Source organism: Rhodotorula graminis (assembly GCF_001329695.1).
Source record: "Rhodotorula graminis WP1 unplaced genomic scaffold RHOBAscaffold_8, whole genome shotgun sequence".
NCBI classification, from domain to species: Eukaryota; Fungi; Basidiomycota; class Microbotryomycetes; order Sporidiobolales; family Sporidiobolaceae; genus Rhodotorula; species Rhodotorula graminis.
The window spans coordinates 1-27,478 of record NW_017264935.1 but is presented as its reverse complement, the minus strand read 5'-3'; the positions used below and the strand labels follow the sequence as shown (position 1 = coordinate 27,478).

Sequence of the window (27,478 nt, the reverse complement as noted above, 5' to 3'; positions counted from 1 at the left end):
AGGCTCGTGGGAGACATGGGTATCGACCGGCACGGCTCGACGGTGCGCCTCGGCCGCCGAGGGGGTATCTCGCTCGTCCTCCTCGATCCCTCGCTCGCCGCACGTCCGCCCTCCCACACTCGCCGACTGCCGCTCCCCTACTTGGCCGGCAACCGATCAAAGATGCTCGGCTGCTCGGGCGCGTCGACCTGCTCGCTCTGCACCTTGCGCTTGACCGAGTCCATGATGTCGCTCACGGCCGAGCGGTCGAGGTCGTCGCGCGCCTTCATGAGCGCCTCGGTAAAGGCGAGGTTGGCGCCGTACTTCTTGCGGAAGGGCCAGTACTGCAGGAGCGAGGGCGAGGGAACGAGGACGAGGGCGAAAAGGGAGAAGTTGGGCGACAGGTCGAAGAGGACGATCGAGGGACAGCGAGAGAGGGGTTTGTCAGTCCGTGCAGGTGGAAGGACGAGGGCTCGAGAGGAAGGAGAGAGGGCGAGGACGCACGTCGAGGAAGACCATCATCTTGCTCGCGCTGATGAGGGTGAGGACGCTCTCGAGGACGTCAAAGTAGGCGACGAGCTCGGTCTTGGGCTTGTACGCGAGGAAGAAGTCGAACGCGAGGTCGAGGTCGGCGCGCATGCGCTCGACGGCCATGGGCATGCGCAGCTTGGACGTGCGGCGGACGGCGACGAGGTACGTGATGAGGAACGTGTCGACGAGGTCCTCGACGAGGAGGTCGAACAGGTTCGGGTTGAGGTGCACCTGGTAGTCGTCCATGTAGTCCTGGAGCGTCTCGACAATCTGGCGCATCGGGTTGACCTCGGCCGTGTGCCACGCGGGCGAGAGGAGGACCTTGGTCGCCGGCTTGAGGTCGTGGAAGACGACGTCGATCAGGACCTGGACGCAGCGCTTGGCGACGTCGAGGAAGCCGTCCATGGCGTCGCTGAGCTTGTCGACGATGGCCTGCTTGTACTTGGTGCTCACGAGCGGCTCGAGGCGGTTGCTCATCGCCTCGGTAAAGTCGGCGCACTTGATCTGGTCGTTGGCGAGCGCCATGACGTACTCGTCGAGGCCCGGCACGAGCGCGTCGTCGCCCGCGATCCGGCGCCGGTACTCGCCGTCGACGAGCTGGATCCACCGCCGCTGGACGCCGCGCATGACCCGGTTGGCCTCGTCGACGACGCGCGACAGGACGGCGGCCTGGTTCGAGTCGAGCGCGAGGTCGACCTGCTGGTTGAGCATCTGGAACAGGATGACGGCGCCCTGCATGCCGTAGTAGCCGTCCGGGTCCGTCTCGGGCGGCTCGGCGCGCTCGAGGAAGTCGCGCGACTCGCCCTTGAACAGGTTGGCGGTCCACTCGTCCATCTTTTTCGTGATGACGCCGAGGTAGTCGTCGAGGAGGGCGCCCTCGTTGCCGTCGAGGAGCGGCGGCTCGAGCCACGCCGGGTCGACGCCGAGGTCCTTGGTCATCGTCTTGGTGTACTCCTTGGTGAACTGCGACAGGCGAAGGAGCGTCGCCGGGTCGGGCTCGTTCTTGACGAGCGTCGCGACAAAGTCGTACAGCGCCTTGTGGTAGCCCTTGACGCTGCAGGGGAGGGAGAGCTGGTCAGGCACGTTCTCGAGAGTCAAGGCGGACCAAGGGGGAGCGACGACGCACTAGACCTGCTCGATCTGCGTGCGTGCGAGGTCCAAGGTGAGCGACGGTATAGAAAGAGAGAGAGAGCGCGCGCGAGGGGACGGACCTTCCAGTCGGCGGGAAACTTGTCGACGAGGAGGTCGCGCACGGTGACGATGTCGTCAAAGACCCACTCGAGCTCATCGATCCAGCGCACGCCGTCCTCGCCGGCGCGGCGATAGCTCTTCTCGACGTCGGTGCGGCAGCCCTCGCGGATGGCGTCGAGGACGCGGGCGCGGTAGTGCTTGAGCGTGCGGGCGTCGGCCTGGAGCGAGCGGAACCGGGCCGCGACGTCGACGTTGCCGGCCTTCTTGACCATGCGGATCGCGATCGCGCGTTGGTCGCGCGCGCCCTCGACCTCGGCGACCTTGCACAGGCGGACGGCGACGCCGCTGTTGCCGGCGCGCGCGAGGGCGAGCAGCTCGCGCGCGAGGCGGAAAAAGTGGGCCTCGAACGCCTCGATCGTCTCGCCGAGGCGCTCAAAGTAGCGCTCGAGCGTCTCGCGCGTGCTCGCGAGGCTCGCGAGCTGGTGGGCGGCGGGCGCGTCCGGGTCGGGCGAGGCGGTCGACGACGCGGCGGCGGCCGCGAGCGCGTTCGAGGTCGAGCCCCACGACGCGCCCGACTTTTTGGCCTGGGCGAGCGTCTCGTTGCGAAAGGTTTCGAGCTCGGTGAGGTGGTAGTGGATCGGGAGGAGGTTGGGCGAGGGACCGAGAGGGTCGGCGCGGTCGGCCGAGAGGAGGTCCGAGAGGTGCGACAGGCGCGAGTACATGGACCGCAGCGAGTTGACGATCTCGAGCGTCTGGGTGAGGCGACGGTGGACGATCGAGACCTGGAGGAAAGAGGGGCCTGGGGTCAGTGCGGAACGAGGTGTGAGGGTGAGGGAAAGGGGACGGACCTCGACGAGCTTGCCAAAGCCGTGGATGTGGGCGCGCGGGTCTGCGACGAGGTGCTCTACTTCTCTGAGCGACTCCTTGAGCTGTTCTGCAGCGGTTTTGGCGTCGCGGAGGCCTGCGAGGCCCTGCTTGACGAGGTCGACCTGGTCCTTTGCGCGCGAGCCGAGGGTCTGCTGGAGCTGGGTGCGCTCCTTGAGGATGCGCTGTCGGAGCAGAGGAATGCGGGACAGGGTTGGCGGGGTCGACAGGTGCTGTGGTTCGCGGGCACGGGTCAGTGAGGTGCGGAGGTGGGGACGACGAGGAGGAGGAGGAGGACGAGACGGACTTCTGCGATGGCGGACGCGGCAGTGGGCTGCCCCGGGATGAAGGCAGCCATCGTGTACGAGCAAGCTAGGACTTTGACCAGCGAGTAGAGCAAGTGAGAGCCTCGCTCGTCGTCGTCGTCGTCGTCGCGCCTCGTCTCTCACTCTCGTCACGCTCAAGCAGCACAGCGACGCGCGCAACAGCCTGTGCCCTTGCCACAGCACCCCGCCAGCCCCTCGCCGCACCCGCCCACCTCGTCGTCGCCCTTGTCTTTGTCGCGCGACCCTCCTCATCAACTCGCGGCTCCTCGTGCCGGCCTACAGCGACCAGCGACAGCGAGCGTGCCACCAAGCTGCACCCCGGTGCATGTCCTGCGCAAGACTCTTGGTCTCGCGCACAGCCCTCGTCCAGCGCCGCCTCCCGACCCTCACCCTCGCCCGCACCTCGTTCACCATGGCCTCCTCGCCCACGCCGACGCCCACGCTCCGCCAGCGCACCCCGGCCACTACCAGGAGCCACTCGGGCCACTCGCACGGCGCCCATTCGCACTCGCACGGCGGCCTCGACGAGACGGCCCACCTCTCGAGCGCCTTTACCTCGCTCCGCAACCCCTCGCAACTCGACCCGGGCTCGCGCATCACCCTCGTCGGCCTCGTCGCCAACGTCGGCCTCACCGTCGTCAAAGGCGTCGCCGGTTACGTCCTCGCCAGCTCGGCCCTCCTCGCCGACGCCGCCCACTCGGGCTCCGACCTCGTCGCAGACGTCGTCACCCTCGTCTCGTACCGCATCGGCCGCTGGGCGCCCTCGCACCGCTACCCGTACGGCTACGGCAGTGCGTCCACTCTCTCTCTCCCCTTCACGCCTTGCCCGCTCACTCACTCGTCGACCTTGTCTCCCCGCCCACAGAGTTCGAGTCGCTCGGGTCCTTGGTCGTCTCGTTCCTCCTCTTTGCGACGGCCGCCGGCATCGGTGCGTCTCTGTCTCTCTTCTCTCTCGGACCTCGGAGACTTCCGAGCGACTCGGCCACTGACAGTTCCGCTCGCGCGCAGGCCTCCATTCGTACCACCACCTCCTCCTGTCGCTCGCCTCGATCCCCTCGATCCCGCCCGACCTCCTCGCCTCGCTCGACTTTCTCCCACACGGCCATTCGCACGGGCCTGAAGCCGCGACGGCACCGACGACCGCCTCGCACTCGCACGGCGACGCGGCGTCCCTCGAGGCGGCCGGCGCCATCGTCGACGCGCGCGCCATGTACTTTGCCGCCGCGTCCATCGTCGTCAAGGAGTGGCTGTACCGCTCGACGTTGCGCGTCGCACGCACCCAGCACTCGAACGTGCTCCTCGCCAACGCGTACCACCACCGCTCGGACGCGCTCGGGTCGCTCGTCGCCCTCCTCGCCATCGGCGCCGCGCGCGTCGGCTTCCCCATGCTCGACCCGGTCGGCGGCCTCGTCGTCGCCGGCATGATCGCCAAGCAGGGCTGGGACGTCGGCAAGGACGCGCTCGGCGCCCTTGTCGACCAGGTCGCCGACGACGAGGTGCAGCCCAAGGTCTACGAGGCCATCCGCGCCCTCAGCTCGGCGCACGTCGAGCCATGGAGGGCCGCAGGCGATGTCGACGCGGCGCAGGGCGTTGCCAACGAGGACAAGACGTCCCTCGCCTCGGCCTCGTCGGCGGCAGGCGCCCTCTCGCCCTCTTCTCCTTCCTCCCCCTCGTCCTCCACCACCGGCACACACCCGATCCTCGCCATTCCCTCGGTCCGCATCTTTGCCTCGGGCCCCTCGCTCCTCATCGACGTCCTCGTCGTCCTCCCCTCGCACCTGTCGCTCGCCGACGCCAACGCCGTCGAGCGCGCCGTGCGGGAACGCGTGCGCGACGTCGTCGGCCGCGAGCGCGTTCGCGAGGTCGTCGTCCGCCTCAGGGCCGACGGCGAGAGCGGCGAGGCGGCGGTCGAGCTCGCGCACGAGCACGAGCACGAGCATGCGCACGAGGAACGCGAGGGCAAGGGCGGCAAGGCGCAGTAGCAGCCTAAAAGGGTCGGTAGACCTGCATCGTCGACTTCTATCATTGTCGGCTGCGTCGCACGAGAGCTGCGTCCGGCGCGAGCAAGCCAAACCTGAGAGAGCCCTGCGTTTGAGAAGGTTGCGCACGCTCCGGATCTCGCGAGCAGCTCGCGCTCTCTCGGCTCACAAGGAGGGAAAGAGAAGATGTCAAGGCTTGATTGCAGTGAGCACGTTTCGCGAGGCGGGACAAAACTCGCTCAGGAGCTGAGGAGGAAGGGAGAAGGCGCAAAAAGGGGAGCTCGAGGAAGGATGTAGGCGCGATCAAGACGAGATATTGGGGTCGACAGAGGCGCACGGTCCCTCGTAGAGACAAAGGTCCTGTAGCGCTCGGCGGGCAGCTGCTCAGATGTCCTTGACGTGCGGCTTGAGCGCGTCGACCGCGGCCCGCTGCCACGGCTCGAGCTCTTGACCGTACTGCGTGTTGATGATGTAGCCGTACGGGTCCTCGGCCAGCGTCGTCACGTTTGCAAGCGTCTCGATGCTGCAGAGGCGAGAGGGAGAGGTGCGCGCGAGGGTCAGGCAGCGTCGAGTGGTCGGCGAGGGAGGAAAAGGTCGTCGACGTACATGCGGTGGATGCAGATCGGCGTGTACTGGGGCGAGTAGCCGCTGCAGGAGAAGCAGGATGGTTGTGAGAGTCAGTGAGAGCTGGCCGTCGCGCAGGGAGAGAGAGATAGAGAGAAGGAAAGGAGGCGACGCACCCTTCTTGGAGGTAAACGAGCCGGCCTTTCGTCACCTCGTTGGCGACGTTCATCATCTCGCGCGTGATGAGCGCAAAGCCGTCGGCCGTTACCGACTGTCGAGCGAGCGGGTCCATGATGTTGGCGTCGAGGCCTGCGAGCGAAAAAGAGGAGGAGGAGGACCGTGCGTCCGACGCGAGGAAGTCAGTCGAGCCTCCCAGGACGGTGGAACGGCTGACGAGGACGCACCTGAGGGCACGATGATGATGTCGGGCTTGTACCGGCGCAGCGCAGGCTGCACGAGCGTCTTGAGCGCATAAAGGTAGGCGTCGGTGCCGCTGCCAGGCGGAAGCGGAATGTTGAAGCTGCGGCACGATGCGGTTCAGTACGAGGGACGCTGCCGAGAGCGCGACGGGCCTGAGGAGAAGAGATGAGCACGCACTTGTAGCCAAAGCCTTTGCCGGCGCCGCGCGACGAGGCAAACCCGCGGTCTGGCGGGAAGCAGCGGTCCTGGTGGATCGAGATCGTGAGGACGTCTGTGTGTGGGCCTCGGTGTGTAAGTCAAGGAGATAGGCGAAGGAGAGAGGCAGGTCGACGCACCGTTACGCTCCCAAAAGATCTGCGAGAGAAGGAGAGTCAGGGTTGTCGAGGCTGGTCGAGGCTGGAAAGGGGCAGTGCGGGACGCGCACCTTCTCGGCGCCGTTGCCATGGTGTACGTCGAGCTGTAGAGCGAGAGAGAGGCAGAGAGGAGGGGCGGTCAGACGCGCCGGCAAAGGTCACCCGTCGGTTAGGAAGGTCGACTCACGTCGACGATGGCGACCTTCTTCAAGCCGAGCTTCTTGCGCGCGTACTCTGCGGCGATCGCGCCGTTGTTGAACATGCAGAAGCCGCGACCGCGATCGGGCTCGGCGTGATGGCCTGCAGGATGCACGAGCTGCGAAGAAAAGAGGGTCAGAGCGCGGTCCGTGCGGGCGCGAGGAACGACGAGGACGCACCGCATAGCCGTTCTGCACCTTGCCAGAGACGACCGACTCGAGGAGCTGGAGTGACGCTCCGACGCCCTTGAGCGCGAGGTCGTAGGCGCCCAGGCCGAACGGCGAGACGCCGTCGCCGCAGTCCCCGCCGGTTTCGTTGCTCTCGCGCTTGACCCGATCGACGTACTGCTCGAGGACAGCGGTCAGATCATCGTGTCGAGAAACTCAGAGGGCAAGTGGGACGCACCTTTGCGTCGTGGACGAGCAGGACGTGCTCCTCCCTCGCCGGCCGAATCGGCAGTCGCTCGACGTGCTCGAGCAGGCCCGTGACCTCGATGAGCTCGTGAGCGAGACGCTTGGCGTCTGGGTGAGCGACGTGCTTGTTCGGGGCGATGCCGAGCTGCCGAAGGAGAGGGGAGAGGGGAAAACGGTGAGCGGTGGGTCCGTGCGCGCGCAGAGGAGGAGAAAGGTTGGACGCACTCGAAAGTCGCTCGGCATGAGCGGATCGGCTCCAGTGTCCCACCACCCCATCGCCGCCGTCCAGAGGTAAGCAGTCTTGAAGAGCTTGGTCTTGACCATCGTCGAGCGGAAGGCCGTGTGCGAGGCGGATGAGGCTGAAGACGCGAGCGGGAGGTGGCGTCGGCCGCTAACTCGGTGGTGCGGTCGAGAGGGAGTGAGAGGACGACGGGCAGGAGGGCAAGGGAAGAGCAGAGCGGAAGAGAGCGAGGAGGAGACGTCCGAAGCGACGAGCTCAGGAGACAGCGGACGAGATCCACGCGGCGACGAGCGTGGGCGCTCGATCGCTGCCGAGAGGCGGACAGGAGAGCCAGAATGCGGCGACGACGCCGAGCGCAAGCGCCTCGACCGGCGCCTGACCTTGTGCGACGGACGAGAGACGGCAGGGCGCGAGCGAGCGCACAGACCTCGTCCGCCTCGTCCTCTCACGACCCAAGCTCTCCGACTCGCGGCTGTAACGTCGCAGGGATGACTCGAGACGATCTAGAGAGCCTATCTACAAACCTCGCCCCAGGTCGCCCGCCTCACGCGGTCTTCTGCTCGTCCTCGCCGCCGTCCTCCTTGCGCCGACGGTCCGGCATCGCCGCAGCCTTTGCGTCGATCGAGCGGAACTGCCAGCCGAACTTGGCGTTGTAGAGGAAGGGCCGCATGTCGAAGCGGTTGTCGTCTGCGGCGGACGAAGGCGGAAGAGTCAGTGAGGGACATTGGCGTGCTCGTCGGCGAAAAGAGGGACGAGGACGGACCGGGCGAGTACGCCTCGGCGTGATAGCTTGGCGTGAGCGTCGTCATCTTGTGCCTGCGCGACGGGAGAGGGAGATTGCGCGTGTGCGCGCGAGGCGAGAGCGAGGCGAGGAGGAAGACCGAGGACGCACCGGTTGATCGCGTAGAAGAAGAAGAAGCGCTTGACCTTCTCGGCGATCTGCGAGGAGGACGAGGTGTCAGAAGCACGACGGCGACGAGGCAAGAGAAAGGTGGCAAGGGGACGCACCTCGGTCGGTGTGAGCTTGCTGCCCCAGAGCGTCGTGAGCTTGGTGAACATGCTGTACGGGCCCATCTTCTCCTGCTTGCGGAGGCGACCAAAGATCGACAGCTCCTCGTACGTCATGCCCATGTCAACCTCGTCCGACTGAACGTAGTCGCCCGTGATCGGCTCAAGCTCGGCGGTCGGCGTCGCGTTCAGGAAGCTGCGGGGCGACGAGGGACGACGGTCAGGTCGACTCGTCACGAGACAGATCAAGAGGAGAAGCGAGACGTACTCGTCGAGGATAGGCAGCTCGAAAGCCTTGGTCGCCCAGGCGATGAAGCGCTTGAGGTCGACCTTGGAGATGGCGCCGATCGGGTTGACGTCGGCCGCCGAGCAGTCGTACTTGGTGTAGTAGCCGCGCAGCCTGCAGGCAGTCGAAGAAGAAGGTGAGCGACTCGTCGAGGAAGGCGGCAGGGAAAGAGGGAGACGAGGGGACGCACGCTTCGTCGACGTTGGCGCTGCCGAGGACGAGGAGGGCGCCGTTCTTGCCGCGGACCCAGGGCACGAGCTGCGCAAACAGGTACGCGAGGAGCATGCGCAGACGGGCCTGGATGTTCTGCAGGGCCAAGTTCTCGGTCTGCGAGCCGCCGTGCACCTTGTACTCGGGCTTCTTGCCCGTGACGAGCGTGAACAGGGTGTGGATCGCGTCGACGCAGGCGTCCATGTTGAGGTCGACGTGGTAGCTGTGACAAAGAGGACGAGGTTGGTCAGGAACCGGTCGGCGAGCCGCATCCTCGACGAGCGCGAGGTGCGCCAACACGAGAGGGGGAGGACGTGGCCGACGTACGCGCCGATGGCCTCGACCAGGGCTTTGGCCCTTTGCCGAGTCTCGTTGCTCGAGTTCTTGGTGCCCATGTAGCACGTGTGGAAGATGCGGCCGCAGAACTCGCGCGGGTCGATCGGGACGTAGGTCGACGTCTCGGCGTCCTCGCCCGTGATGCGCCGAGCGTCCGAGATGACCTGCTCGTCTGCGAACAGGGACAGTAGGTCGAGGTCAGGGCCTGGGACAGGAAGAGAGTTGAGGAGGGAGAGAGAAGAGTGACAGCGACGCACTGCCCTCGGCGGCGGCCTTGGCGACGAGGCGGCACATGGAGAAGACGATGGTCGCTGTCGCGCACGAGTCGATGCCGCCGCTCAGTGGGACAAAGTAGCCGCTCGTGCCCGACCGACGAAGGTAATCCCACAGCCAGCACGCCGGCCCGTACCTGTCGCGTGGGTCCGAGCGTCAGTCGAGAGTGGGACGAGGAGAGGAGGAAGGGGGGTGGACGACGAGGACGCACGCGATTTCCTCCTCGGGGAGGTTGTAGCGGAACTCGCCCTCCTTGTCGACGATGGCGTCGACGAGGTCCTCGTCCTGGTCGGTGCTGAGGCGGGTCTCGGCCCTCGTGCGCACGAACGCCTCCTGGTTGCCGGCCGCCTGCATGCTGCGACTGCTCCACGTGCGGTGTGCGCGGATGCGCTGCAGGTCGACCGTCGCCGTGACGACCTCGACGTCGTTGAGCGAGAACTGGGACCCTTGGGCGATGACCTGGCCGTTGAGCGTGATGAACGAGCAGCCGTCGTAGTACAGGCGGTCGCCGTCGCAGCCCTGCTGGTTGGCGTACAGATACAAGCCGCCCGACTGTAGGCGAGAAGATTTGCGAGTCAGTCGGCGCTCGTCGAGGAAATCGAGTGAAGGACGAGGACGCACCTTGAGGGTCGCCTCCTTGATGAGGTCGATGCGGGTGCGCAACTTGCGCAACTCGTGGTGGCTGCCCGAGCTGTTGGTAAAGATCTCGACGCCGTCGAGCGCCATCTCGATGTGCGGTCTGTGACGGGAACGGGAGCGTCAGGCGAGGAGGTCCGTGCGAGAGAAGGGAAAGAGGGAGAGGGACGCACGCAGCCGGGGTAAAGAGCTCCTCGCACATCTCGACACCGATGCACGTGTCCTGGGTCGCGACGACAGCATGGCCGATCGGGACCGTGACCTGCGCGGCGAGAGGCAACAGAGTGAGAATGTGGACGAAGGTCGGCGGCAGAGGAAGGAGGACGACGCACCTGGCCAGTGACGTCGGCGATCATCTTGGGCAGCCAGAACTCCTCGGTCTGCTTGTGCTTCATCCACGGCGTGAACCACCGCAGCTCGCGGTAGTTGCCGTCGTTGGCGAGCCACATCTTGGGGCGGATGAGGAGGATCTTGCGGTTGTGGATGATGATGCGGCAGTTGTAGATGACGTTCTTGTGGACGACGGGCATGCCGACGTCGACGATCATGTCGAGGCCGTCGTCGCACTCGAGGATCTTGACGAGGACCTGCCAGGCGTGAAGGTGCGTGTCGCCTGTGCGCGGGTCGACGGGTCAGGTCGTGAACGTGGCCTGTAGACGGAAGAGAGAGGGACGCACCTTCAAGGAAGTGGTCCTGGCAGCCATAGGCACTGCAGGAAGGGCAAGGGGGAGCGAGGGTCAGCTCTCTCGAGCAGGACGACCTGCGCGACGTCACGGGGCGCGAGGAGCGGGGACTTGCGTGATCTCGAGCTCGGGACCGATGCGGAGCTTGGCGCCACGCTCCTTTGCGATCTTGATGGAGCGGAGGATGCGGTCGAGGTTGCCTGCGAGCGGGAGACGAGAGGTGAGCGCAGGTCGTGAAGGACGAGAGGGAGAGGGCGAGCGAGGACGCACCGTCAAAGTCGAGCGCATGCTGGTTGAGGGAGCAGGTGGCGACGGTGATGAGGCCGCCAGCAGGGTGTGCGCTCGCAGCTGGCGGTCGTTGACGCGGTCGAGGGGGAAAGAGTTGGGCGACCGAGGAGGATCGCGATGAGGTGGGGAAGGGCGGTGCGAGGGAGGGGCAAAGGCCAAGATCAGTCGGTGGTCGGTACGGGAGTGCAGGACAGCTGTGCGCACCCATGGCTGGTCGTGAACTGCAGAGGACGAGCTGGTCGATGAAACGCCGACGTTGTTCAGCCCGACTTCATCAGCTCGCTCGTCACCTGGACTCCCACACCCGCTCGGGTATCTCGAGAGAGCCACCAACTCGCCCTCGAGGAGCTCTGGACCGCACCTAGCCCAAGATCCACCAGCTCGAGCCCTCTCCCACCTCGCCCTCCTCGTCCCCACTTGCCCCGGACGAGTCGACCTCCAGCTTCCCTGTCCTGCGCCTCTCGGCCGCCATGCGCTTCAAGGCCGACGTCTCGAACCCGAGTCAGCTTTCGCGCCTCATCACCAGCCTCGCTCCGCTCTCAAAGACGGCCATCCTCAAGCTCAAGCACGACCAGGTCCACCTCATCTGCCGCGCAGGCGGCACAAAGACGTCCGTCCAGGTCTGGAGGTGCGTCCACACTCTTCCTCTCTTGTTGCGCCAAGGCGCCTGTCCTGACCTACTCCCGACAGCGTCATCAACATCGTCGGTCGACCTCGTTCTCCATCTCGACCGCGCTCCGGGGCCGCGACTGACGTGCCCTGCCCCTTCCTGCAGGACTCGATCTTTCGCACCGATACCCTTCGCCTCGAGTCGAACCATCAGAACGAGGTCTACCTCGAGGTGTCGACCGATCTCCTCGCAAAAGCGCTCAAGTCTGCAAGTGTGCGTCCTCCACTTCCTCTCTACGTCGACCAACGCGGTCCTCGGGTCCGAGCCTGACTGTCGCAGACTCCCTTCGACACAGGGCGCGACCGACGTCGGCGTCAAGCTCGCCAAGAAGGGTGGGAGCGGACCGGGCGGAACGGGCGAGGGCTCCTACCCGGTCCTCTCGCTCGTCGTCCAGAGCTCGGTGCGTCTCTCGCTCTCTTCTCGAGAGGGATGGGTGTCAAAGCCTGACGAGCAATCGTCGGTGTGTGTGGCTCGCAGAGTCGGCTCGGCAAGCGCCTCGAGATCACGCAAGACGTCGCCGTCAAGGTCATGAAGGCCGCCGAGATGGACCAGCTCAAGGAGCCGCTGTGCCCGACGCCTCAAGTGCGTCCCACACTCTCTTCCCGTGTCAGTCTCGGATGTGCGGCTCATCTCGGTCGTGCCCTGCTCGCCCGCAGGTCGCGCTGTACCTTCCCTCGCTGCACACGCTGCGCACCGTGGTCGAACGCCTCAAGACCATCTCGTCGTACATCACCATCAGCGCGAACAATGCCGGCGAGCTCAGGTGCGTCGCGCCTGGATTTCTCGCTCCTGCCCGTTCCCGCTCCACGAGCCGGCGCCGACCGTCTCTCTCGAACAGGTTGCGCGCCGAGTCCGACGACGCCAAGGTCGAGACCGAGTGGCGCGACCTGCGCATGCCGACTGCCGGAGCTGAAGGTGCGTCGCGCTCGTTCACCTCCCATTCTCTCGCCCTCGCTCCGCTTTCCCGGATACTGACTCATTTCCTCTCCCTCCCTTCCCTGCATCTCTCCTCCTCGCGCAGGCATGACGGACCCTCCCGACGACCCGCACGAGTTCATTTCGGTCACGCTCGAGGCCAAGGACGTGCTCAAATTCCTCGCGAGCTACTCGGTCGCGAGCACGACCATCGCCTGTGCGTCTCCCTCTTTCGCTCCTCGTTTTCCAAGGTCACCCGGCCTCTCGAGTGATGGTATTGACGTATTAGTACCGGACAGGCTTCTGCAGGGCGCACGCCGCCATCTTCTACGTCTACGTTGGCGCGGAGCGCGACTCGTCGGGCGCCCAGGGGTCGGGCGGCGTCCTTACCTTCTTCGTGCCGGCGGTGCAGCTCGGCGGCGATGACTAGTGCCGCGCGTGGACGAGCCGTCGGGCCGAGGGAGGTCGGGTTCGAGGAGCTCGAGCCTGAGGGGGAGAGAGGAGGTCCGGGAGCGTGTTGTTGTACTTGAGCTTGCACTGCAGGGCTTTTCCCTTTCCTCTCGACTCTCGTGCGCGACGACTCGAACGCGACATTGAACGATGACGTTGCAAAGAGAGAGCTACAGCTGGACAAGGACGAAAAGAGCTCGCAAGAGGCGAATTAGGCGGCGAGGTGCGAAAAGGTATGGACGAAGAGGGGAGGCAGGACGATTAAGGGGGGAGTCGACAGGGCTTGAGAGCTTGCGGCGACGACTAATGGTACGCCGGCTGCGGCTGCATCGGGTAGCCCTGCTGAGGCTGCTGAGCTGTCGGCGCGCGAGAATCATCAGTGTGCGCCCGCGAGACCGAGACCGCGTGAAAAATAGACGAGGCGACGCACGGTAGCCCATTTGACCCTGCGGCGCATATCCGCCACCGCCATAGCCGCCTTGCGGCGCGCCGTAGAACCCGCCAGCCTGACCAGCGAGCGGCGGCGCCGGGCCCTTCTGCGACGCGGCCCACTCTGTGCAGGTGGAGAGAGCGTCGTGAGCGTCGGCGTCGGTGCGAATTGGAGGAAATGGGACACACGGCAGGTCGAGCAGTGCCAGATGTGCTCAGAGCCGAGCGGGAGGATCGGGACGCAGCAGCTGTCGACGGGCGAGCGGGTCAGTGAGTGGCCGCAAAGCGCGAGAAGGACGGTACGGGGCGCACAAGCTGAAGCAGTTGCGCTCCTTGGTGGCGTAGACGGTGCCGTTGTTGCAGCTGTGCGGGCGGGAGGAGGAAAACGAGGTGAGCAAGCCGGACGAGCGTGGGGCAGAGTGAGGACGAGGGGACGGACCGAGGACAGATGTGGGCCTCGTTGCCTTCGAGCGACAGCTGCTTGTCGCATCCGCAGACGCAGATGAGCGGGATGCAGTCCATGGACGTTGCTTGAGCGAGGGCGAGGTGCGAGGTGCGGCTTGGTGGAGGAGGTGACGACTGCGCGGGCGAGAGGTGGTCAGTCACGCGTTCGTGCGCAGAGAGAGGAGTAGGTGCGCACCTGTGGGTCGGTGGACGATGCTCAGTGCCGAGGGAGAGCTGGCAAGGAGCGCGAGGCCGAGTTGGACGAAGGCGGCGAGGCGGTGCGAGGTGAGTCGGCGGCCGGGCGGTGGGTGCAGTCGGGTACGGTGTCGAGGTGGAAGTGCACGAGCTGCTGGTGGCTGGACCGAGTCGCTGTGCGGCGTGGTGCGAGCGTCGAGATCGGGGCGAGCGGCGATGAGGCGACAGATTCCAGCAACGAGGCGGTGCAACGTCCGGCGTCTCGCAACTCGCTCCGTGCAGGACCGACTCGGGCGCAGTCGAGCGGGATAGCAGCCTGCAGTAGATCGTGCACAGCTGCAAGCGACTCAGAGCGGTGCAGAGCTTAGCTGATTCCGCTGACGGCCCCGCGTGGTTCGGTTCGGGCCTCTCTCCCTCTCTCTCTCTCCTCCCACCCTCGCCCGCTCCCACATTGAATGGTTGAAGCAGCACTCGACGACCTCAACGACCCCGGTATAGGTGGCCATACCCACCCCGCACGCGACCATGCCGTCCCCTCGGCCCACCACCCGCCTCCCGACGCTCGCACGCGCCAAGACTCGCCGCCCGCGCTGGACGCCACCGCCCCTCAGCTGAACCCCTCGAGCCTGCGCGCCCGCCTCCTCCAGACCCTCGCACCCGCCGCTGCACCCGACGCCCCGTCGCACCACTCGCCGCCGTCGCGCCAGGGCAGCCAGGTGCGCGCCTCGTCGCTCCCGAACCTCGACCGCGACCACCGCGGCGGCGACCGCTCGCCCGCCCAGCTCGACGACGACTCGATTATCAAGGTGCAGCGCCGTCCGACCCAGGTCAGCGTCGTTCCCGTCGGCCGCCACTCGGCGCCCTCGACCTCGTTCGACCCCTTCGCCGCCGCCGGCACCGCCCCGTCGACCTCGGCTGCCCCGCACAACCAACAGCCGACTCGCGCTCCGCTCCTGAGCAAGGCCCTCCTCGAGCCCAAGAAGCCCGTCGGCAAGAACCCGTCGTTCCGCCAATGCCTCGTCAACACGCTGCGCTACTCGTGGCTCAACGTCCTCCTCGTCCTCGTCCCCGTCGCGTGGGCCCTCGACCTGTCGCACCAGTCGCCGACCGTCGTCTTCTGCTTCTCCATCACGGCCATCGTCCCTCTCGCCGCCCTCCTCGGCTTCGCGACCGAGGAGCTCGCGATGCGCGTCGGCGACGCTTTCGGCGGTGAGTTCTTGGCGTTCCCCACCTCGACCGCGTGGTGCGCCCGACACTGACCTCGCCCCTCACCCTCCCTGCAGGTCTCCTCAACGCGTCCGTTCCCCTCGTCCTCCCGAGCGGCCTGCCGGTCGTCGTCGCACCTCGTCCTGACCCTTCCTCGTCCGCCCGCGCTGCAGGACTTTCGGCAATGCCGTCGAGCTCATCATCGGTGCGTCCCCCTTCTCCTTCTACCTCAACCTCACCCGTCTGACGACCTGTCGACGACGCGCACAGCCATCCTCGCGCTCGTCAAGGGCGAGCTCAACATCGTTCGCTCGTCGATGCTCGGCAGCCTCCTGTCCAACTGCCTCCTCGTCCTCGGCGGCGCCTACTTTGCCGGCGGTATCAAGTTCTACGAGCAGGGGCACTCGGTCCGCAACGCCCAGCTCAACGTCAACATGCTCGGGTCCGTCCTCGTCTCCCTCTTTGCGCCAAGTCATCCCCTCTTTCCTCCTCTCGCCGTCGCTCTCGCCCCCTCGCCGCCTTTCAGACGAGCAGCACCCTGACTTGTCGTCCCTCTCGCAGTATCGCCGTCACCGCCATCGTCATCCCGGTCGGGTTCCACAGCTTCCTCATCTCAGAAGGTCGCCAGACGGCGGCCTTGACCGACGACGCCGTCCTGCGCCTGTCGCGAGGCATCTCGTTCATCCTCCTGTTCATCTACGGTCCGTCCAGCTCTCTTTCGGCGTCCCTCGCGAACCAGGACTGACCCCGTCCTCGTCGTCCACAGGCTGCTGTACGTCCTTGACCTCGATTCGTCCCTACCTCGCACGCGCCCTGACCCACCCCGTCTCGTCCCGCAGACCTCATCTTCCAGCTTTGGACGCACAGCTACCTCTACGTGCCGGCGCCGCCGCCCGACCCTCGTGCCCCGATCAACAACCAGGCCGACGGTCCCCAGCCGCCGGTCGGTACTCGCGTGTTCCGCATGCCGAGCCTGCCGAGCTGGGGCAGCTCGAGCACGTCGTCCTCGTCCATCGGCCGCGGCGACGGGCGCCCCGCCTCGGTCCGCAGCCGGGCGTCGAGCTTCGCGCACGGCGACCAGCCGGCACCGTTTGTCAACGACGGCGAGGACGTCCACCTCGCCCGGGTCGTCACGACGCACAGCGCCCTCGAGCCGGTCGCCGCGTTCAGCGTGCACGCGACCGACGCGCAGGCGCAGGCGGCGCAGCGCGAGGGCTTCTCGTCGGCGGCGACCGTGCACGACCTCGAGAAGGGCGGCCTCGCCAAGGACGACCACGGCCATACGCACGACGACCTCGAGCACCAGCCAAAGCTGTCGCCCTGGTTCGGGTTCGGGTTGCTCATCGTCGTCACGGTCCTAACGGTGCGTCTCGTCGCCTTTACCCTCTCTCGTCCGCCAAGCCGAATCGAACTTGACTCGCCTCTCGCCGCTCGCAGGGTGTCACGGCCGAGTTCCTCGTCGGCTCGATCGACGGCTTGACGGCCACCGGCAACGTCAGCAAGGAGTTTGTCGCGTGCGTCCCGCTCGCTCGCCCGCTCGGGCCGCTTCTCCCCGGCCACCAGCCCTGACCTCGGCCCTTTTGCCCCTCACAGGCTCATCCTCCTGCCTGTCGTCGGTAACGCTGCCGAGCATGTCACTGCGTGCGTCTCTCTCTCCCTCTCTCGCCCTTTCCCACCTACGTCGTCATCGACTGACCCTTTCTCCTTTGCCTCGCAGCGTCACGGTCGCGACCCGCAACAAGCTCGACCTCTCGCTCGCCGTCGCCGTCGGCTCGTCCATCCAGAGTGCGTCGTCCTGTGCTCTCTTGCCGTCCGAGCGTCCTCACTGACTACCTCGTCTGTGCCGCAGTCGCCCTGTTCGTCATCCCGGTCCTCGTTCTCCTCGGCTGGGCAATCGGACAGCCGATGGACCTCCAGTTCGACACGTTCGAGACGCTCCTCGTCTTCCTCGCCATTCTCGTCGTCAACTTTGGTGCGTCCCCGTTCCTCGCCTTCTCGTACCGCGCGCCCTTGTCGGTCTAGACGTCGCCGCTCACTCGCCGCTCTCCGTCTCGCAGCCATCGGCGACGGTCGCAGTCAGTGGATGGAGGGCATCGGCCTGATGATGATCTAGTGCGTCGCGCTGTTCCTCTCGACCCTGCCCGACCCCTTGCCACGTCTCGAACTGACCTCGTCTTTCCCTCCCTCTCTTTCCCCTCTCCCCTCTTCTTCGGCTCCCTCCTCGCCTTCTTCTCCTCAGCGTCATCATTGCCCTGGTCGTCTGGTTCTACCCGGGCTCGGCGATCTAGTCATTGTCGCACCTCGTCGTCCCCGCTTGCGTCCCTCCCTTCTCCTTCTTCTGCTCTAGTCCCCTCCCCGCACGACTCCTTCGAGTACCTGCCCTCCTCGACCGTCCTCGCGCCTGCCCCCGTAGCTGTACCACTCTCTGTCTGTCCGTGCTCCACGATGATTGCCAACGAACTCTGCCGTTTTGAAGCTCCCTTCCGGCGTCGCTCACCCGGGCGAGCGGAGAGAGCAGCGAGTTGGAGAGCTTTGCATCTGCTTCAGCATGTAGCTGAGAGCGTCGCGCCCGAGAGTGAGCGTCGCGAGCGCTACGAGAACGTCGCCGAACGTCCACATCGAGCCCGAGAAGGTGCACGAGGCCGCTGTTGCCGCGCTCGCTCGGACCCGGCGAATCCTCGCGGTGCCTTGCACGACCTCTTGCACCGTGAGAGCCGTCGCACAGCCTGCTTTGCTCGCGCGAAAGGCGGTGGCCGTCGCTGCGCAGCGGGAAGACGCTCGGCCCGCTCGTCTCGCAGCGTCTCGCCGTGCAAGGCCTTTTTGGCGGCGGCGTCCGCCTAGCTCGACCGTCAGCTTGAGTCGGCGTGGACATGCGGCTTCCCTGGCTGCGCGAGAGGCTCTCGCTCGCTCTTCGTGCTCCAAAGGACCGCTCACACGCGGACCGCTCTCGAAAGAAGCAAGCCAGGTGCGCACAGGAAGCTCTATCTCCTCTCGCGACTCACGGTCGATTGAGCACGAAAGACGACTTGCAGGTCAAGCTGGGAAGGGAGAGACTGCGCGGTCTACACAAAGAGGGCGAGGGAGGAAGGTCCGAGGAGCGAGGACGAGGAGAAGGGGGATCAGAAGTTGGTGCCCTCGGGAGGTTGCGGCAGCTTGCGGTTCGTCGGCGAGGCCATGTCCCTGCAGAGGCAAGACAGGGTCAGTTCGGGTTCGTCGAGGACAAGGAGGGGGGGCGCGTTCGACAGGGCGCTTGAACCTTGTCGACTGTGGCTCGGACGAGGGAGAGGGACGGACCTGCGGAGCTCGACGAGGACCGTCTCGAGCGTAAAGGTCGGCTTCCAGTTTGCGAGGACGCCGAGCTTGTTGGGGTCGACCTTGCCGTGGTTCTGGTCGACGGCGGGGAGGTTGATGCGGGTGAGGAACGTGATCTCGGGGGGCTCGTCCGGGTACTTTGGCCCGCAGCGGATCGAGAGCGAGTAGATGCGGTTCTCGTGGACCGAGTGGCCGGGCCCGATGATGGTGCCGTTCCACTGGTTCATCGACATCTCCTCGCCGTCCTGGAGGCCGTACGAGCACGTGCCGTCGCCGATGCCCTTCTCGCCCTTTTCGAGCTCTTCGAGGAGGCGGAACGAGCGCGGGACTGGTGGTCGGCGAGGCGCAGGGTGAGGTGCGGCGAGTCGTGCGAGGCGAGGTCGGGTGACGGAGGTGTGGTGGGAGGGGAGAAGGACGACGGCGGCAGCAGGGAGGACGGGGGCAGGGTGTAGGGTCAGCTGGAGACTCTGTGGAGGGCATGGGCGAGTCGGACGCACCCTTGGCCATGGTTGCGAGTGAGGATGAGCGACAACCGACCACGCTCGCCGAGATGAGAACGTCGACCACGGCTCGCTCATCGTGCTCCCCTCGAGCGGGATAGCTTGCTGGGTGGATCTACTCCAGAGTAGTTGAAGCAGCCATAGCTCCAGCAAGCGGGTCCACTGCGATTGAGACTCGTCGCCATTGTCGCCTCCCCACCTCGTCCGAGTTAGCTCGTCGCTCGTCGCTCGTCTCCCTCTCGCATTCTCCCTCGACGCGGCCTACGCTAGCCCAGACGGTCCGTCCACCTCTCTTGCGCAGCCTCCACACGTGTCTTAGCAGCCAGCACCTCGCGACGTCGACTCGACGAGGAGGGGCCTCCGGCGGTCGCCCGACAAACAGGCCGCAGCGCCTCGCTGGCACGGCACGCGGCCGTGGCGAGCTCGTCGCCGGCCCACATGTCCTCCTCGTCGCGTGCTCGAGCTGGCGCTGCCTGTCCACGCGGTGCCTCGCCGCGTGTCGCCTCCACTCCCCTCGACCCTCCCTCGGCGCCGAGCTCCCGCAAGTCGCACGCAAGGCCATGAGAGTCATTCACTGACAGCTTTCTGGCACCATCGCAGACCACCCGCTCGCACAGACGCACAATGTCGGGCCCGTTCCCCGACCACCCGCCGCCTGTCGCCCGCGACTCGTTCTCGTCGGGCCGCTCCCGCTCCTCGTCCCAGCTCCGCACCGACTCGTCGCGACAAGCCTCAATCACGGTCAACCCTGGACCCGACCACGAGACGTCGGCCGGCTCGCGACAGCACTCGTTCAGCTCCGCCACCCCTCTCGGCAGCGCCGGCCTCGTCTTTCCGGGACCAGCACACGCCGCCCGGCCGCCGTACTCGTCGAGGTCGTCCGCAGCCGGCGAGGACGGGCAAGAGCAAGAGTCGCTCGCGTCGCCGTACCAGCCCTACTTCCCCGGCCCGCCCCCCTCGTCCTCGTCTCGCCGCGACTACCTCGACCGCGCGCCCGACGCCGCCCAGTACCCGCTCCCGCAGTCTCGGCAGCAGAGCGTCGACTCGAGCATCGGCACGTCCGACCTGCCGACCTTTACAATGCCCTTTCCTCCTCCTCCCGCCTCGTCCTCGTCGGCCTCGTACCCTCGCTCGCCCTCGATCCTCTCGCCCGTCGACCCAGCGAGCGGCGCCGGGCCCGCCCGCGCAAGGTCGCACCTTGGGCCTGGTACCCTCCACAAGAACCCGTCGTCGTCGTCCCTGTCGGGCACGTCGTCGGCCTACTCGTACGAGGCGGCGTCCCCCTCGCCCGGCCTGCCGCCCGGCGTCGGCCCCTCACCCGACCCGAGCACGTCGTCCGGCCTCGACGCCTCGTACGCCGGCGCAGGTGCGACCGGCGAGTACCCGGCGCGCTCGCCGTCCGCCGTCGGCGACTTTGCCCGCCGAGGCGAGGGCCTCGGGCTCGGGCGGACCATCATGGAGCCGACGCCGGTCGCGCCCGAGTCGAGGAGCGACAGCTATGGAGAGGCGGGAGATGGAGCGTACGAGGCCGAGCAGACGGTGCAGCCGAGGGTGCAGGAGGACGTCGTCCCGACGGGCTTCGACGAGGGCGTCCTGAGGGCTCTGTGCGACAGCGACGTGCGTCCTCGTCTCCCTCGTCTTCATCCTTGTCGTCGCGTGACTGACTCGCCTGTGCCTCATACAGTGCGGCATGCCGTTGCTCCTCGAGCGCATGAAGCAGAGCATGGCGTCATGTCGAGTGCGTCCTCCTTTCCTCGCTCTCCCGCTCAAGGTACGTGCCCTGACCGAGCTCGTACCCGGCCACAGGAAGCGTCTACGTTCCTCAAGAAGCGGGCGCAGATCGAGGAGGACTACGCGCGCTCGATGGCCAAGCTCGCCCGGTCGAGCATCGAGAACTACCAGGTCGGCGACGGCAAGGCCGGGTGCGTCTCGCAGGTCTCACTCCTCCTCGAGCCTCACGACCGAGACTGACCCTTGTCTACCCTGCGTGCAGCTCGTACGTCACGTCCTGGCTGTCGCTCCTGCGCACGCACGAGGTCCTCGGCGACAACCGCATCAAGTTCGCCTCGCAGCTGAGCGACATGGCCGACGAGCTCGCCGTTCTCGGCAAGGAGGTCGACAAGAGCCGCAAGGCGACCAAGGACCTCGGCGCCCGACTCGATAAGGGCCTTCAAGAGCAAGAAGGGCTCGTCGACAAGGTGCGCCCGGGCCGTTCTCACTTCCTCGTATCCCCTCGGGCCCTCTTTCTGACTCCTCTCGTGACACGCGCAGGCCCGTACTCGCTTTGACGCCGCCGCAGAAGAGCTCGAGCGCCTGCTCGTCCTCAAGCAGGGCGAGTCGATCACGCCCTCGTCGGTCCCGCACGCCGGCGCGTCGGGCGCCAACCCGTCCAAGGGCCGGTCGTTCGGCAAGGCCATGAGCAAGCTCAAGGGCCCCAAGAACCCGGCCCAGTTCGCCAAGCAGGAGGAGGACGTGCGCTCGCGCATGGGCCAGAGCAGCGACTCGTACCGGGCGCAGGTCGCCGGGGCGCAGAGCGTCCGCCACGAGTACTTCAACCTCCAGCTCCCGCGTATCTTGCGTGTGCGTCGACACCCTTCTCGTCTCTCCCCTTCCTCGCGCGTCGTCACCTGACGAGCCTCCTTCCTACGCAGGCCCTCAAGGAGAGCGTCGACGAGCTGGATCTCGGGACGCAGTACCACCTTTCGCGCTACGCCTACCTGTTCGAGGCGCTCCTCGTCACCGACGGCCTCACTGTGTCGCCCGTCTCGCCAGAAGATGGTGCGTCCCGCTCGCCGTTCCTCGTCTCTCGCGGCCGATCTCCCTAACTCTGCCTCCTCGCGGCCGCAGGTCCGGGCGTCAAGGGCGTCGTCGACTCGATCGACATTCGCGAGGACTTCAAGACGTTCATGCAGCAGTTCTCGCTCAACTGGCAGATGTCGGGTCAGCGTGGTCCTCGGCGAGAAGGTCCGGCCGACGAGGGCTTTGTACGTCTCTGGCCCAAATCTCTCCTCGTCGCCGTCACTGACTCGGCCCACCCCTTTTTCTCAGCCCTATCGTCCTTCCCTTTCACCTCTGCCGCAGAGCGGCACCCTCCAGTCGTTCGCGTCCGTCGCGCCGCCAGCCGCACCGACTCGACCGACGTTCGGCGTCGACCTCGGCGAGCAGATGGCTCGCGACAACGTCGACGTGCCGCGCATCCTCGAGAAGTGCGCCGAGGCGATCGAGGCGCATGGGCTCGACTCGATGGGCATCTACCGCCTGAGCGGGACGACGAGCAGGGTGCAGAGGCTCAAGGCTGCGCTGGATCGCGGTGCGTCGGCTCGCTTTCTCTCCCTCTCTCTTTCTCTCTCTCTCTCGAACCTGACGACGAGGACGACCGTGCGCAGACCTCGAGGGCACGGACCTGCTCTCGGAGGAGCACCTGTCCGACATCAACGACATCGCCGCCGTCCTCAAGCTGTGGTTCCGAGAACTGCCCGAGCCTCTGCTCACGTGGGAGCTGTACCATCAGTTCATCGAGGTCGCGAGTGCGTCTCTCTCTCCCTTTCCTCGTCCCGCACCCACGGCGAACCGTCTTCCTGACGACGCACCCGGGCACGCAGAGATCGAGAACGACCGACTGCGGCACATCCGGCTCCACGAGCGCGTCAACGACCTGCCCGACCCCAACTATGCGACGCTCAAGTTCCTCATGGGCCACCTGCACCGGATCGCGCAGCACGAGTCGGTCAACCAGATGAGCGTGTCCAACCTCGCCATCGTGTTTGGGCCCAACCTCCTCGGCGCGCCACCGCCGCACCTCGCGCCGCAGTACGCCTCGTCGGGCTCGCAGCCGCCCGCCGTCGACGCCAACGGTGCGCCGATGCCGCAGCAGCAGCAGCCGCAGCAGGGCGGGGGGCTCGCCGACATGCAGTGGCAGTGCAAGGCGGTCGAGACGATCCTGTCGCACTTTCAGGAGATCTTTGTCGAGTAGCGCCCCTTTGCAACTCGCTTCTCGCCTCGAATCGCCCGCAAGAAAGAGAGAGAGTAACACTGCGTTCATCATTTCTATCTGCGAGATCTACGAGTCGCTCGTCTGCGCTCGAGCGCTCACCAAGGCATGGCGTTGCCCTCGTAGTCCATGAACCGGCCGTTCCACGCCGGCTCGGCGGGCAGGAAAACGTTCTTCGTGCTGCAGAGAGACAGGGTCGGGCGTGAATAGGGTGTGCGAGGAGAAGGAAGAGGAAGAGGGACGCACGCGAGCGAGACAGCCTCCTCGGTCGTGATGTGGCCGCCGTTGTCGAACGAGTTCTGCGGAGCGAGTTAGCGACTGCGAGAGTGATTCTGAGGCTCGGCGGACCCACCATGTCGGTCTTGACGTAGCCTGATGACGAGGAAGAGAGCAGAGTCAGAGGTGCACGAGGGGAGCGAGAGGGCGGAAGAGAGACGAACCTGGGTGGAAGAGGACGCAGGTGAAGCCCTCGCCGGCGAGCTCCCTCGACAGCTTGAGGCCGTACATGTTGAGCGCCGACTTGCTCATCGAGTCTGTCGCGCGAGGTCAGGCTGGCAGGGAAAGGGAGAGGAAGAAGGGGGGGGGGGACGCACAGGCGACGCCCGCCGCCGTCTCCGAGTAGAAGCCGCCGAACGAGGCGACGACCGACGACACGAAGAAGATCTGCTTGCTCTTGCCGCTGCGGACGAGCGGCAAGAGGTGCTGGACGGTGAGGATGGCGCCCTCGACGTTCGTCTTGAGGTTGGCGCGCAGGTCGTCGAACGAGCTGGTGGACGGCAAGCAGGTCAGTGCGCGTCCTTGGGATAGTGAGGGTGAGGACACGCACAACTCGGAGGGCGGCTTGTGGCCACCAACAAAGACGCCGGCGTTGACAATGAGGGCGTCGAGGCCGGCGTCCTCGAGCTCGCCATCATCGAGGAACTCGTGCTCGGCGAGCTGCTCGGCCGCACGCTTGATGCTGTCCTCCGAGTCGACGTCGAACTGGACAATGAGCACGCGGCCCTTGTTGGCGGGGAGGGCGGCAAGGTCGTCGAGGAGCTTGGCGTTGCCCGGGTTGCGGACGCCGGCGACGACGCGAGTCTCGGGGTTGCTCTCGAGCAGAGTGCGAGCATAGCCAAGGCCGAGGCCACGGGATGCGCCTGCGTACGCGGGAGACGAGAGCGTGAGCTGGCTCTGCGTCGAAGAACGAGGAGGTGGGGGGACGGCGCACCGGAGATGAAGTAGGTCTTGGGGCTCATGGCGAGGCGAGGGTGGGCAGTCGAGCTGTACAAGCTGGTCGAGCGAGCGACTGGGGAGCTAGGCGGCGAGAGAGAGCTGCTGTCGTCGTCGTCGTCGTTTCGGACTTCGCGCTGACAGCGGCAAAGTGGAGGCGAGCTTCGCTCCTCACAGAGCGGCTCTGCGACTAGCTGAGCGACCCTACGAGTGCTTGTGGACTAGTATGATCCTACTCTCGCTGCCCCAGATCCAGAAGCCGTTGCGGGAGAGCGCGGCCTCACCACGTCGCTCCTCGCCTCGTTGCTCCTCCTCTTCCCCCACTTCGTCGCCCTCTGCCCCCTCGCCCGCCATGAGCTCTGGCTCCATCACCATCAACTACACCACCCTCGCCGAGATCGCCCTCGTCGGCGCCTTGATCGGCGGCATCTGCTACGCCGGCAGCAAGGGCCAGGCCGCCCTCCCCGTCGACGCCTCGTCCGCCTCTCACGCCCTCGACGACGCACACTCGGCCCTCCACAACAAGGCCAAGAAGGCCAACAAGAAGAAGAAGGGCGCGCTCGCCCAGGCGCAAGACGCCGCCGCCCCGCTCGTCGACCAGGCCGTGTCGGCCGCTTCTTCCGCCGTCAACACGGTAAAGCAGCAGCCCGTCGTCCACAAGGCCGCCCAGGCCGCCCAGGCCGCCCAGGGCGCGGCAGCGCAGGCGTCGAATGCGGCGCACACCGCGGCCAAGGCGGTCCAGGGTGCGGCGGCGAGCGCGGGCGCGAGTGTTGGAGCGAGCAGCGCAGCTCCCGCACCACCGGCGGGCTCGAGCAAGAAGGGCAAGAAGAAGGGCGGCAACAAGGCGGCCTCATCGGCGGCGGCGGCGGCCGCAGCAGGCGCCGAGCACAAGCCCGACGCCGAGGTGCACGCCGAGCAGAAGCACCCGGCCCCCTCTGGCCCCACCGCCGACATGCGCGACAGCGACGACGACGCCGTCCACGTCGCTCGTGTCCTCAAGGTCGTCGGCGGCAAGGCGGGCGCCGACCCCAACAGCCTCCAGGTGCCCAAGGCCGACGAGGCGTGGGAGCGCTCCGACTCGTTCGACGACGACGACGGCGAGTGGGAGGCCGTCCCCTCCAAGAGTGCGTCCACACCTTTTCCACCTCCCGTCTCTCTCTCTCTCTCCTTTTCTGCGAGCCGACCTGACCCTGTCGTCCTCGTCCCCTCCCTCGCAGAGGTGTCCCGCCCGTCGACCCCGTCCGGCGCCGCCCTCTCGTCCGCGCCCGCCCGCTCCATTCCGGGCCTCCCGACCTCGACCGCCGGTCAGCCCCTGACCAAGAAGCAGCGCGAGAACGCGGCCAAGAAGTCGAAGGAGCAGTCGGCGCGCGAGGCCAAGGAGGCCGAGCAGGAGGCTCGTCTCGCCCAGTACCGTCGCGAGCAGGACAAGGCCAAGTGCGTCCACACCTCTCTCTTCTTCGGCCGGGCCCTTCTTCAGCAGTGCCCGCATCGGTGCGCGCGAGGCGCGATCGGCGGCTCGCCTGAGCGCCGACCTCGGGGGCGCGTTCGGCGGCGGCTCTCGCGCCTCGACGACGAGGCTGTCGTCAGGCCCTCCAGAACGTCGCCGCGTTCACCCCATTGACCTGCCCCTGCCCCTGCCCTTCGTCCTCGCAGGCTCGCCGAGTCGCAGGCTGCGCGTGTTCGCGCTCGCCCGCGCTCGCAGAACTTCTTCGGCTCCGAGCCGCAGGCGCCGGCGGCCAAGGTCGTTGGCGGCGGCATGTCGGCTGCTCTCGACCCGTCGAGCGGGTCGCTCATCTGGGACTGAGCGTGTCTCGGCATGTCGAGGTCCTGGTCGACGGCCGCTTCGGACGAGGGTCGGTAAACGAGGAGGATGAGCGCGGGCGACGTGTGGCCGCCGCACCATCGCAAGGTTCGATAGCCTTGTTCCTGCATGTGTTCTCTTGCAGTAGCGTCGTTTTGCAAGTCGTTCCCTGCACAGCTCGAGTCGAGAGCGCGGGTTCCTCTCGTCTGCGAGCCTCTCCTCCTCGCTCTCGTCTCGCCGGCTCTCCTTGTCACGCCGCGCCATGACCGGTCTGCCGCCAGCCGAGTCGCTCTTTGCCGCGATCAGGGAGTCGTGCGCCGCCTGCACTGCCCGCTCCAGCATCTCTGTGCGTGAGTCTCGCTCCTCGTCTCCCCGCACTCCTCGTCCTCCTCAGAGATCCTGACGACAGTCTCTTGCCGGCAGATTGACGGCCAGGCCATCGACACGTTCATCTCGGGCATCAAGCAGGAGGACTGGACCCCCTCGAACCATGGCTTGCGCATGCCGCTCGCGTTCGAGTCGGTCGAGGACGAGTTGAACGTTCTCGCGTGAGTCCCTCCCTCGTTCAAGAGTCGGCCAGGCCTAGTGCACAGCCTGCCGAAGCCTCCTGCCCGCGCTCGTATCACCGGTACTGCGCCTTTGCCGGCGCAGCGAGCTGACCACTGTCTCCTCCTCCCCGCCCTCTCCCTCCGCCTGGCCCTTCCCGCCGCACAGAACGCTCGCCCTGCTCAACTTCCTGAGCGGGTACCGCTATGTGCTCCACCGTATGGCCCGGTCGCGGCGCTACAGCACCATCCTGTCGACCGTCCTCGCCGCCTACCTCTCGTCGCCCGACTCGCTCCTTTCGACCACCGGCATGATCGGCGCCTCGGCCGCGCAGCTCGCCAGCCTCGCCCGCATCAGCACTCACACCGAGCGGCAACACGAGTCGCTCCCCGTCACGGTCGGCGTCAAGGACGACGAGGCGCTCGAGGTCCTCGAGCTCCTGGCCGGCGTGCTGCAGCAGACGGGCGCGGCGTTGCGAGCGGCAGGGCACGAGTCGCTCGGGGCGTGGGTACACGAGTCGCTCGTGGCGGCAGAGGGAAACGCAGGGGCTTTTGTTCACGACGTACGTCAACTCTTTTCGCCTCGGGACCCTACTCGCCCGGAGCTGCGACTCGACCTTCGTACTGACCCAGTCGATCCCGCAGCTTGCCTCGACCTTCCCGGCCTTTCGCGACGTTCACGTCGTCGATGGCGAGCCCGTCTACCTGTTCAAGAAGGCGCTCTGGCTCGCGACCGTCGTTTCGCTGCGGTTCAAGGGCGAGAACGTCTCGTTCCAGGTGCCGGCGGTCGTCGGGACGCCAGTATTCGCCGACAACGTCCTCCCTAGTGCGTCCCAGTTTCTCTCTCGCACTCTACGTCGTACGGGATCTGACCTGCCCGCCATTACCAGCACTCCTCGTCCACCGCGGCATCCTCTCCCTGTCGTCGTCTACCGACCCTGCTCTCGCCGCCCTTTCGCTCGCCAAGCCCGACACTCTCCTTCTTTCCTCCGACTCGGCGACGCGCCTGAGGGCAGCCGCCGTCACTGC

The 27,478-nt window shown here is 66.6% G+C and overlaps 12 protein-coding genes across 12 annotated transcripts; 6 read left to right on the top strand and 6 right to left on the bottom strand.

The window, feature by feature from the left end:
- Positions 1-137: 137 nt before the first annotated feature.
- On the bottom strand, positions 138-2,923 carry RHOBADRAFT_54000 (uncharacterized protein; the record flags this gene model as incomplete). Its single annotated transcript, XM_018417101.1, has 6 exons — positions 138-323; positions 484-1,564; positions 1,637-1,650; positions 1,722-2,483; positions 2,550-2,798; positions 2,873-2,923. 6 exons carry the CDS (start codon positions 2,921-2,923, stop codon positions 138-140), a joined length of 2,343 nt encoding a protein of 780 aa, XP_018270186.1.
- A 380-nt stretch (positions 2,924-3,303) lies between these two features.
- RHOBADRAFT_37097 (uncharacterized protein) lies at positions 3,304-4,921 on the top strand (the record flags this gene model as incomplete). Its single annotated transcript, XM_018413406.1, has 3 exons — positions 3,304-3,682; positions 3,757-3,882; positions 4,014-4,921. The coding sequence occupies 3 exons, from the start codon at positions 3,304-3,306 to the stop codon at positions 4,871-4,873; spliced, it is 1,365 nt and encodes a 454-aa protein (XP_018270185.1). The 3' UTR covers positions 4,874-4,921.
- A 333-nt stretch (positions 4,922-5,254) lies between these two features.
- On the bottom strand, positions 5,255-7,142 carry RHOBADRAFT_44620 (uncharacterized protein; the record flags this gene model as incomplete). The annotated part of the gene is made up of 11 exons (XM_018414450.1): positions 5,255-5,393; positions 5,477-5,518; positions 5,611-5,743; positions 5,839-5,954; positions 6,032-6,125; positions 6,190-6,208; positions 6,279-6,311; positions 6,395-6,523; positions 6,585-6,749; positions 6,811-6,963; positions 7,044-7,142. The coding sequence occupies 11 exons, from the start codon at positions 7,140-7,142 to the stop codon at positions 5,255-5,257; spliced, it is 1,122 nt and encodes a 373-aa protein (XP_018270184.1).
- Positions 7,143-7,603: 461 nt separating this feature from the next.
- RHOBADRAFT_15877 (uncharacterized protein) lies at positions 7,604-10,987 on the bottom strand (the record flags this gene model as incomplete). The annotated part of the gene is made up of 15 exons (XM_018412281.1): positions 7,604-7,746; positions 7,823-7,875; positions 7,952-7,998; positions 8,068-8,263; positions 8,336-8,467; positions 8,544-8,786; positions 8,891-9,071; positions 9,157-9,308; positions 9,384-9,724; positions 9,794-9,911; positions 9,982-10,070; positions 10,141-10,421; positions 10,467-10,485; positions 10,603-10,691; positions 10,762-10,987. 15 exons carry the CDS (start codon positions 10,985-10,987, stop codon positions 7,604-7,606), a joined length of 2,310 nt encoding a protein of 769 aa, XP_018270183.1.
- A 262-nt stretch (positions 10,988-11,249) lies between these two features.
- RHOBADRAFT_53997 (uncharacterized protein) lies at positions 11,250-12,914 on the top strand (the record flags this gene model as incomplete). The annotated part of the gene is made up of 9 exons (XM_018417100.1): positions 11,250-11,407; positions 11,470-11,482; positions 11,555-11,662; positions 11,745-11,849; positions 11,927-12,031; positions 12,106-12,212; positions 12,288-12,364; positions 12,471-12,581; positions 12,664-12,914. The coding sequence occupies 9 exons, from the start codon at positions 11,250-11,252 to the stop codon at positions 12,792-12,794; spliced, it is 915 nt and encodes a 304-aa protein (XP_018270182.1). The 3' UTR covers positions 12,795-12,914.
- Positions 12,915-12,949: 35 nt separating this feature from the next.
- Positions 12,950-13,978, bottom strand: RHOBADRAFT_53996 (uncharacterized protein). Its single transcript, XM_018417099.1, has 6 exons — positions 13,884-13,978; positions 13,683-13,822; positions 13,556-13,606; positions 13,433-13,491; positions 13,245-13,367; positions 12,950-13,170 (listed from the first exon to the last, which is right to left on the bottom strand). Exons 2-6 carry the CDS (start codon positions 13,763-13,765, stop codon positions 13,118-13,120), a joined length of 369 nt encoding a protein of 122 aa, XP_018270181.1. The 5' UTR covers positions 13,766-13,822; positions 13,884-13,978; the 3' UTR covers positions 12,950-13,117.
- Positions 13,979-14,337: 359 nt separating this feature from the next.
- On the top strand, positions 14,338-17,568 carry RHOBADRAFT_53995 (uncharacterized protein; the record flags this gene model as incomplete). The annotated part of the gene is made up of 13 exons (XM_018417098.1): positions 14,338-15,091; positions 15,166-15,178; positions 15,262-15,293; positions 15,359-15,530; positions 15,650-15,789; positions 15,855-15,860; positions 15,928-16,451; positions 16,526-16,602; positions 16,682-16,729; positions 16,806-16,873; positions 16,938-17,060; positions 17,146-17,200; positions 17,328-17,568. The coding sequence occupies 13 exons, from the start codon at positions 14,338-14,340 to the stop codon at positions 17,374-17,376; spliced, it is 2,061 nt and encodes a 686-aa protein (XP_018270180.1). The 3' UTR covers positions 17,377-17,568.
- A 639-nt stretch (positions 17,569-18,207) lies between these two features.
- RHOBADRAFT_15894 (uncharacterized protein) lies at positions 18,208-18,978 on the bottom strand (the record flags this gene model as incomplete). Its single annotated transcript, XM_018412283.1, has 2 exons — positions 18,208-18,268; positions 18,383-18,978. 2 exons carry the CDS (start codon positions 18,976-18,978, stop codon positions 18,208-18,210), a joined length of 657 nt encoding a protein of 218 aa, XP_018270179.1.
- Positions 18,979-20,067: 1,089 nt separating this feature from the next.
- RHOBADRAFT_27586 (uncharacterized protein) lies at positions 20,068-22,902 on the top strand. The gene is made up of 12 exons (XM_018412795.1): positions 20,068-20,252; positions 20,451-20,517; positions 20,585-20,638; positions 20,707-20,822; positions 20,894-21,098; positions 21,172-21,480; positions 21,552-21,678; positions 21,748-21,884; positions 21,982-22,210; positions 22,287-22,427; positions 22,503-22,741; positions 22,781-22,902. Exons 3-12 carry the CDS (start codon positions 20,591-20,593, stop codon positions 22,871-22,873), a joined length of 1,644 nt encoding a protein of 547 aa, XP_018270178.1. The 5' UTR covers positions 20,068-20,252; positions 20,451-20,517; positions 20,585-20,590; the 3' UTR covers positions 22,874-22,902.
- An 87-nt stretch (positions 22,903-22,989) lies between these two features.
- RHOBADRAFT_44613 (uncharacterized protein) lies at positions 22,990-24,129 on the bottom strand (the record flags this gene model as incomplete). Its single annotated transcript, XM_018414449.1, has 7 exons — positions 22,990-23,071; positions 23,138-23,190; positions 23,244-23,263; positions 23,332-23,424; positions 23,485-23,657; positions 23,718-24,030; positions 24,102-24,129. 7 exons carry the CDS (start codon positions 24,127-24,129, stop codon positions 22,990-22,992), a joined length of 762 nt encoding a protein of 253 aa, XP_018270177.1.
- A 171-nt stretch (positions 24,130-24,300) lies between these two features.
- RHOBADRAFT_53991 (uncharacterized protein) lies at positions 24,301-26,084 on the top strand. The gene is made up of 3 exons (XM_018417097.1): positions 24,301-25,227; positions 25,321-25,537; positions 25,757-26,084. Exons 1-3 carry the CDS (start codon positions 24,330-24,332, stop codon positions 25,905-25,907), a joined length of 1,266 nt encoding a protein of 421 aa, XP_018270176.1. The 5' UTR covers positions 24,301-24,329; the 3' UTR covers positions 25,908-26,084.
- Positions 26,085-26,157: 73 nt separating this feature from the next.
- RHOBADRAFT_66540 (uncharacterized protein) lies at positions 26,158-27,478 on the top strand (the record flags this gene model as incomplete). Its single annotated transcript, XM_018419004.1, has 5 exons — positions 26,158-26,250; positions 26,328-26,452; positions 26,619-27,012; positions 27,095-27,275; positions 27,340-27,478. Coding segments are annotated over exons 1-5 (921 nt in total), but the record flags the coding sequence as incomplete, so codon positions are not given.